General features: G+C 47.7%; 1 protein-coding gene across 2 annotated transcripts in view; it reads right to left on the bottom strand.

Annotated features, from left to right (window-relative positions):
- Window positions 1–7910, bottom strand: part of TMEM120B (transmembrane protein 120B) — a 47777-nt gene that overhangs the window by 26963 nt on the left and 12904 nt on the right. Inside the window, exon 1 of one of the 2 annotated variants that reach the window (XM_005875437.2) lies at window positions 7835–7908. The exons of the other annotated variant lie outside the window; for it this stretch is intronic. Coding sequence (XP_005875499.1) covers window positions 7835–7903 — 69 coding nt within the window. The 5' untranslated portion in view covers window positions 7904–7908. Of the gene's footprint in view, window positions 1–7834; window positions 7909–7910 lie in introns of those variants that run through there. 2 annotated transcript variants of the gene reach the window in all.

Here is a 7910-nt window from a genome sequence, read left to right as displayed (position 1 = left end):
TGCGTGTGCATTCTTTCTAGGTTGAATTCCCATCTCCTTTCCCCAAAGAGGACAAACCCTATGCTGGTTATTTCCGCCCCCCACGCCCACCCCAGATCACTTTAGTCTTTCTCTGTGCTGATGCTGACCCTTTCGGACTCTTATTTCCTAGGCTCCCTTACTCTGCCTCCTACTTAGGCTTGGTCCATGGGGGGCCAGGACAGAAGACTAGAAGGCGGGAGGAGGAAGAGGTGGGGGTGTTGTTCCTCCTGTCTCCTCCCTGCTTGGCTGCAGCCTTCAACTACTACTGCTCCAGCCCTGTAGCTCCCCTTCCCAGCAACAAGCTTTGACCAACCTCTGGTGACTGACCCCGTCCTCTGTCCCTTTAGGCTCCAGTGGCCTCACACTTAAACTGCCACACCTCAGTACTACCCCTTCCTTAAACTCTTCACTGAGATCCTTTGGGGAGAGACGTTTCTTGCCAGAGCCCTGCCTGAATCTCCACTACACTGCATCTGGCCCAGCTCACTCCCTTGCAAGTGTTTGTATTTGTGCTATAAAGATATGTATCAGGGCCCTGGACAGGTAGCTCAGTAAGTTACAACGTCATCCGGGTACACCAAGGTTGCAGGTTTAATCTCCAGTCAGAAGGGGACCAATGAATGCATAAAAAAGTGGGAAACAAATTGATGTGTGTCTCTGTCGCTCTCTGTCTCTCTCAAAACCAATTTTTAAAAAAGATATGTATCACCCTAGCCCCATGGTCAGCAAACTGCGGCTCGCGAGCCACATGCGGCTATTTGGCCCCTTGAGTGTGGCTCTTCCTAAGCCTTAGGAGTACCCTAATTAAGTTAATAACAATGTACCTACCTATATAGTTTAAGTTTTAAAAATTTGGCTCTCAAAAGAAATTTCAATTGTTGTACTGTTGATATTTGGCTCTGTTGACTAATGAGTTTGCCGACCACTGCCCTAGCCAGTTTGGCTCAGTGGATAAAGCGTCGGCCTGCGGACTGAAGGGTCCCAGGTTCCATTCTGGTCAGGAGCACATGCCCGGATTGCGGGCTCGATCCCCAGCGTGGGGCGTACAGGAGGCAGCCAAGCAATGATTCTCTCTCATTGATATTTCTATCTCCCTCTCCCTTCCTCTGAAATCAATACAAATATATATATTTTTTAATTTAAAAAAGATATGTATCAGTAATACATAGTGTTGTTCTGAATGTTCTACTTTATTATACATGTCATTTATGTATATACCTCTCTGCAACTTTTCATTTCAGTGTTGCTCTTCTATTTACCTCTCTGCAACTTTTCATTTCAGTGTTGCTCTTCTATTTAAAAGATGTATCCATATTGATACATGTAGCTCTAAGTTTCTTCATTCTGCTCTTCATACCCCACTCCATGGCTCAGTGGAATTACCCATTTTTTAGTTTTTATAAACTAAAGTGATATGAAAATTCTTGGACATATCTCCTATTTGAATTTTTAACTATGTGGATATGTACTACTTATAAAAATGTATAATGGATTAAAAAAAAAAAGACAGAGAAGCACTGCCCTGACTGGCTTGGCTCAGTGGATAGAGCGTCGGCCTGCCGACTCAAGGGTCCCAGGTTCGATTCCGGTCAAGGGCATGTACCTTGGTTGTGGGCACATCCCCAGTAGGGGGTGTGCAGGAGGCAGCTAATTGATGTTTCTCTCTCATCGATGTTTCTAACTCTCTATTCCTCTCTCTTCCTCTCTGTAAAAAATCAATAAAAACAATAAAAAAATATTTTTTTAAAAAAGACAGAGAAGCATTAACATTAGCTCTGAGCTGAGATGCCCAGAGTGTCTTTCCTGCACATCTGATTACCCTCCTTTCATACCATGTACTGACGACACAAACAAGCGAGTTTCTGTTGGAGGACTCAGATCTGCCACCTCTCCTGTCCTCTGAGGCCCCAAGCTCTGCTCCAGTGGGAAGAGGTTAATGACTCCAGGCCCCAGCACAGCTGTGAGACACTTGGAGATGCCTTCCTAACACAAGGCACTTGAAATGAGTCAACATTTAATGCAAGAATTGCCAGCAATGGAATCTCATGGCATTTTCAGACCGGGCTCTGGCCCAGGAGCATCAGGAGTTGATGGGCAACCTAGTAAATTTCAACAGAGCCATGGTCACCACCAAAATGTGGTGCCTGAGAGCTGTGTCCTTCTCTGGTGGTAAGTTTTTAAAAGATGACATTTATATAGTTCTCTTTCCAAGATATCAATGTCAGATAAAGATTTCTGGATGCTGAGTATACCCAAGACTCGTCACCACAGAAACACTACCAAGGTTGGCAAGTTGACTTCACCTCAACTGTAACAGCTTTATATGGGGAAAGATGCTGAGTCATGTGCAAGGATCGATTAGTAATGTCTGTTATGTGAGCAGTAACTCAAGGTGTCAGCATGCGTATCAGGCACTTGGAAGGCAAGATAACATAAAGAACTAAATGATTACATTATGTAGTTAGACTGACTTCACATCCAGGAATCTGCCTCTTGTTAGCTGAGTTACGTAATCTCTTTGTACCTCAGTTTACTCAGCTGTGAAAGGACTAGAAGATGAGGTCTATGTAACAGGCTACCTGCTGGTTTTTAAAAATCAGCTTTATTGAGGTCTAACTTACATATCAATTTGCCAGTTTTCAGATGTACAATTTAATGAATTTTGGCAAATATATACAATTGTGTAACCACCACCACCATCAGCACATAAAACAAAGGTTCTGTTCAGGCTGATGTTGCTCAGTGGTCAGAGCACTGGCCCGCAAACCAAAGGGTCTCGGGTTAAATTCCCGGTCAAGGACATGTATCTGGGTTGCAGGTTCAATCTCCAGCCCCAGTCAAGGCATATGCAGAAGGCAACAATCGATGTGTCTCTCTCACATCAATGTTTCTCTTTCTCTCTCTCCCCCCCTTCTTAACCACTCTCTCTAAAAAAAAAAAAAAATCAATGGAAAATTATCCTTGGGTGAGGATTAAAAAACAAACAAAACAAAGGTTCCTAAATTTTTCTGGTTTACCACACCCTTAGTATCTAAGTAAACTTTTCAGAGTCCTCGGGTTAAATAACTAAAAAGTATTTAGGTCCTAACAACCTAGTAGCCTTTTGGAGGGAGGAAAAACACTCTGAAATTGGCAAAAAAATATTTATTTTCATTCTGAAAACAAACAAACAAACAAAACAAAATTATTTACTAATGGGAATGTGTGTGCCTGTTGGCTCCCCACAAATTCTCAAACCTTGGCATCAAATTAGACATGGCTGCCATCATTTCCTGTTCCATGCTGATTTTCACATAGCACTTGATTTTAATCAGAGACCACAGAAAATCCAACTTTACAAAGATATGACACCATCGAAAAGAATGTAGCATGACCTAATGTACAACTGTGAACTGCCCCAAGCTAGCAGTGTCAGTGGTGTGGGACAGATGTCATTGTGTTTCCCTTGAAAATTCAGACCATAGAACCCCTGTGACTTTTCTGCAGTTTCATGGGGAAGCCTTGACACGGTTTGGGAATCACAAGAACAGGCTGTTTCTATTAGCCCCCAACGATGCCTATCTAGCAACCCTTGTCTGTTTGTTTTCACTACCAGCATTTTTATTTTCCTTCATGAAACCACCCCTCCCCTATTCTTATTTCATGTGGTTTAAAGTAGCACTGATTCCAGTTTGAGCTCCAGGGGTAGACATGTAACCAAGGCACTGCCAATCAGTGCCCCAGTGACTGGTAAGGGATAATCACATGACTCAAGTCCAGCCAATGAGAATCAGCCCTGGGACTCTTACTGGAATTACTGGGGAAAAGATGCACTGTTTTTTTCCGGTTTGCTAAGTAGATGGTAGATGTCAGCCTGGAGCCGCCAGTGGTCTTCTTTACTACAACAAGGGAGACGCAAATCGCCTAAGAATAAAGGTGACAAAGAGGAGACAGAGAGACACACTCACAGAGACATCAATGGAGCTCCTGGATCCAGCCTTACCTGAAGCCGTTTGTCACTGGACTTTCCAATACATGACCAATAAACCCCTTTTTTTGGCTTAAACCAGCAGAATTGGGTTTCTGTCACTTGCAACTAAGAGTTCTGACTAAATGCTATTCTTTTAAAGAACCACACAAATGAAATGAGACCTCACAAGTTCAAAAGTTTTCTTCTAGAGCCAAGCGTCTCAAAAAGGGTTCAGAGTCCACTGTGTTAGGAACCCAGAAAATATCTGACCCACAGAACGCAGACTCTGGTGTTCAACGATTTGGATTTGAATCCTGGCTCCAGCACTTACAAGCCATGAAACTTTGTATAACTTACTGACCTCTGTAAATTGGTGATAATGGGATCTATTTCTTAGGGTTTTAATACTATCTTCCTGTTTGCAGCCTGCCCCACCCTGATGTCTATTCCATATACAGCAGCTAGAGGGATGCCCATTTCATTGGTAGTAAGAGCAAAAGTATCTTTTAAAAATATTTTTATTGATTTCAGAGAGGAAGGGAGAGGGAGAGAGAGATAGAAACATCAATGATGAGAGAGAATCATTGATCAGCTGCCTCCTGCACACCCCCCACCAGGGATCGAGATGGCAACCCAGGCACGTGCCCTTGACTGGAATCGAACCTGGGACCCTACAGTCCGCAGGCCGACGCTCTATCCACTGAGCCAAACTGGCTAGGGCAAAAGCCAAAATCTTTACAATGGTCTACCTACTATGAGGTCAAGTTTAGGGAAAGCCCACTCTAGCTATCTCCTTCCTTGGTGGGAGGGGCACGGTCAGGTTCCCAGTGATGTAAGGCAAGGAGGAAAGGCTCATTAAACCACCTGCCACCGTGTCTGTGAGTGACCTTCTGTGGTCACACCACCGGCCACAGGGCCACGCTCAATTTACCAGCAAGGCTGAAATCCCAAACAGCTAAAAACGAAATAACCATAGCGACCTGACCTCCCCCAGAGTCCAGTGAGGCCCCACAACCAAAAGAAATCAGATCTTTTCCTCTGGAAATTCCCAGAGATTATGACGTTGGCGGGGAGGGAGGAATTCTAAAGACCTTTCAAATCCTCTAGGGTCTGAGTTAGGTTTCCTCTTTCCTCCCTTCAAGTGTAACAGGGAAGGAGAGGTAAAACCCAGTGATACATACCTCCCCCTGGCCCCGCCCCAAGAAAGGAAATCAGAGAGATACAAGCATGAAATCCATGAATCCCAGATTCCGAGGTAGATTAGGAAAATTAAGATAGACCGAGATTTTCTGGTGAAAAAAAAAGAAAGAAAGAAAGAAAGAAAAACCTTCCTATTGTGAACCTTTCTAGTTCCCATCTGTCCACTTGCCTCCCTGCTGTAACCCCCTTATTCCCCAATAAATGCCTCATCTGAAAGTCTGTCCAATACATACACAAGGACAAGGTACACCCTACTTATTATATATGTATTTCCAGAGACTTTCATCTCAGGAGTTCAGAGCTCTCACATTGAATATGACAGACAGGGGCCTCCCAACACAAGGACATCCATGTGAAGTAAACATTTAGAGAACTAAGCTCTAGCCCCAACTTTGTCACTCAATAGCTGTGTGACCCCGGTTACATTAGCATGCCCAAGCTTCAGTCTCCTCATCTATGAACTGAAGACATAGTGTTTTTCACCTTCACCCCACCCCCACCCCCACCCCCAGGGGACTCTGTGGCCTTCCATCCATCACTGGCCTCTGATCCAGAAGCTGCCACCAGAGCCTGAGGCCAGCAGGGGTGAAAGCAGCCACACAACCTGTCACCCAAATGCCTAAGTGTGCATTTGGGCTGGGGCAAGGGCAAGGGCAAGGGTTATGCCCTCCTGTCAGGTAGGGAATTGATGCTCCCTCTTCCCCAAGTCCACTCCATGCCCTACTGCTGAAGAACTAAGCAGGGACGTCACAGTTCCCACCAGGTGAGCCCTTCTACAAGCCCTGCTAGGCACCCGGGGATGAAATCCAGAATTAATGCCCAATTCTCCCCTGTCCCTCACACACCTGAGCCCCAGAGACACCAAATAAGAACACAACAACAAATCAAACTGTCTTCTTTGCAACCTCTGCCTGCCAAGACTTGCTGTCTAATTGCTGTTAATTGCATTAATCGCATAGCTCTGAAGTGTGAGGACTCCTCCTTCTCCTAGGATAGTGACGGCGAACCTTTTGAGCTCGGCGTGTCAGCATTTTGAAAAACCCTAACTTAACTCTGGTGCCGTGTCACATATAGAAATGTTTTGATATTTGCAACCATAGTAAAACAAAGACTTAAATTTTTGATATTTATTTTATATATTTAAATGCCATTTAACAAAGAAAAATCAACCAAAAAAATGAGTTCGCGTGTCACCTCTGACACGTGTGTCATAGGTTTGCCATCACTGGCCTAGGCTAAGGCAGGACAAGGGGAAGGAATGATGAACAACAAGAGCTCCACACTGCACACCTCTTCTCCCACTCCTGACCCTAACACCCCCTCCGTGGACATGACATGAGCGCCCAGTAGGACAAAGCATGAAGAAGCAGCTGGGTTTCCTCAATGGCAGTGAAGCCACCAGGGTCCCCAGGGAGCTGGGTAAGACCCAAGCACCAGACCTGAAGGAGAGGGCACCAACCCACACACGCTGGACAAGCCCAGAAAGAAGGGGATACCGCTTTGGCTCTGGGTACCTTACCCTCTGCTCATGCCTCAAACTGTCCCGTCTCTCCAGCACCCCTCTCTCTATTCATCCGGACCTGCTGCCTCAGGTCTAGGACTCATTACAAATACCCTTGGCAATCCCTTCTCCCCTCCTCTGGACACTGTAAGAGGCCAGCCAACTGCAGACAAAAGCTACATGCTCGGGGGAAATGTCACTGCTCAGGCTGAGGACAAGGAGGAGTTCGAGGAGATGCGTGACAGGACTTCAGGCAAGCAAAGCCTAACTCTGAGAAAACAAACACAATAGGGTAGCTGCAGCTGGAGCAGCCCCATCTCCAGAAATGGTCCAGGGGTCCCCGTGGCCAACCCCAAGGTTTCTCGGGGCGTCTCTAGTCACCAGGGTAGGTAGCTGAGGCCTCTGAGAACTCAGGAATAAATCCCCCTGCCCGGACCTCCAGGCCACAAAGCCATTCTCTCAAGGGACCTCCCTTGCCTCCGCCCCCAGCCCACCCCTCCTCAGGCTCCGGGCCAGAAGGGTGAGGGCAGGAAGCAGCCCTCACCCTCCCGAGGGAGGCAACCCAGCTGTCAGAACTGACAGATGCCATCCGCCACGCCAAAGTCAGCCTGCAGCAGCGCCCCGAAGGCGGAGAACGGGGAACCCCAGTCCCGAAGCAGAGTCGATGGGTTCAAGGTGAACGTCTCCCAAGCACATCTTCCCAACAGAGCCGCAGCGGAGGGCTGCTCCCCAGGACAGAGGGGCAGTTGAGCTGCCACAAGCCGAAGGGTGGGGTTAGGGGAGACCCCTGAGGAGGTGGGGGCAGGGCTGTTCCCTCCGAGTCCCAGCACAGACCTGACCCCGCAGGCCTCCCCCACATGGACACGCCTGGAACTTCCCCTCAGAGGCCACAGACCAACTTTCTGCAGCGAAGGAGGTGCTCAGCGCCAAGAGCCGGTGCGAGGGCGGGGGAATGGGGGCTTCGAGCGGGCGCCCCAAGTGGGTGAAGAACCGAAGTGCTGGGAGATGGAGGGGGCTGGTCCACGCGGACCACCAGCCTCCAGGGCCTGGCCAGGGACACCCCTGGGCCCTGATGGTGCCCACCGCCCCGGCTGGGGGAGCAGGAAGGGGAAGGTACTGCAGCTCAGGTAGCCAAGTGGAGGGACCAGGTGGCCCGGCCTTACCTGCAGTTCCTGAAATTCTCCCTCCAGCTCGTGCCACTCGCGCTCGCAACGCTCCCGCTGGCCGGACATGGTGCAG

Source organism: Myotis brandtii, unplaced genomic scaffold (genome assembly GCF_000412655.1).
Source record: "Myotis brandtii unplaced genomic scaffold, ASM41265v1 scaffold463, whole genome shotgun sequence".
Lineage (NCBI taxonomy): Eukaryota > Metazoa > Chordata > Mammalia > Chiroptera > Vespertilionidae > Myotis > Myotis brandtii.
This window is presented reverse-complemented; position numbering and strand designations above follow the sequence as displayed.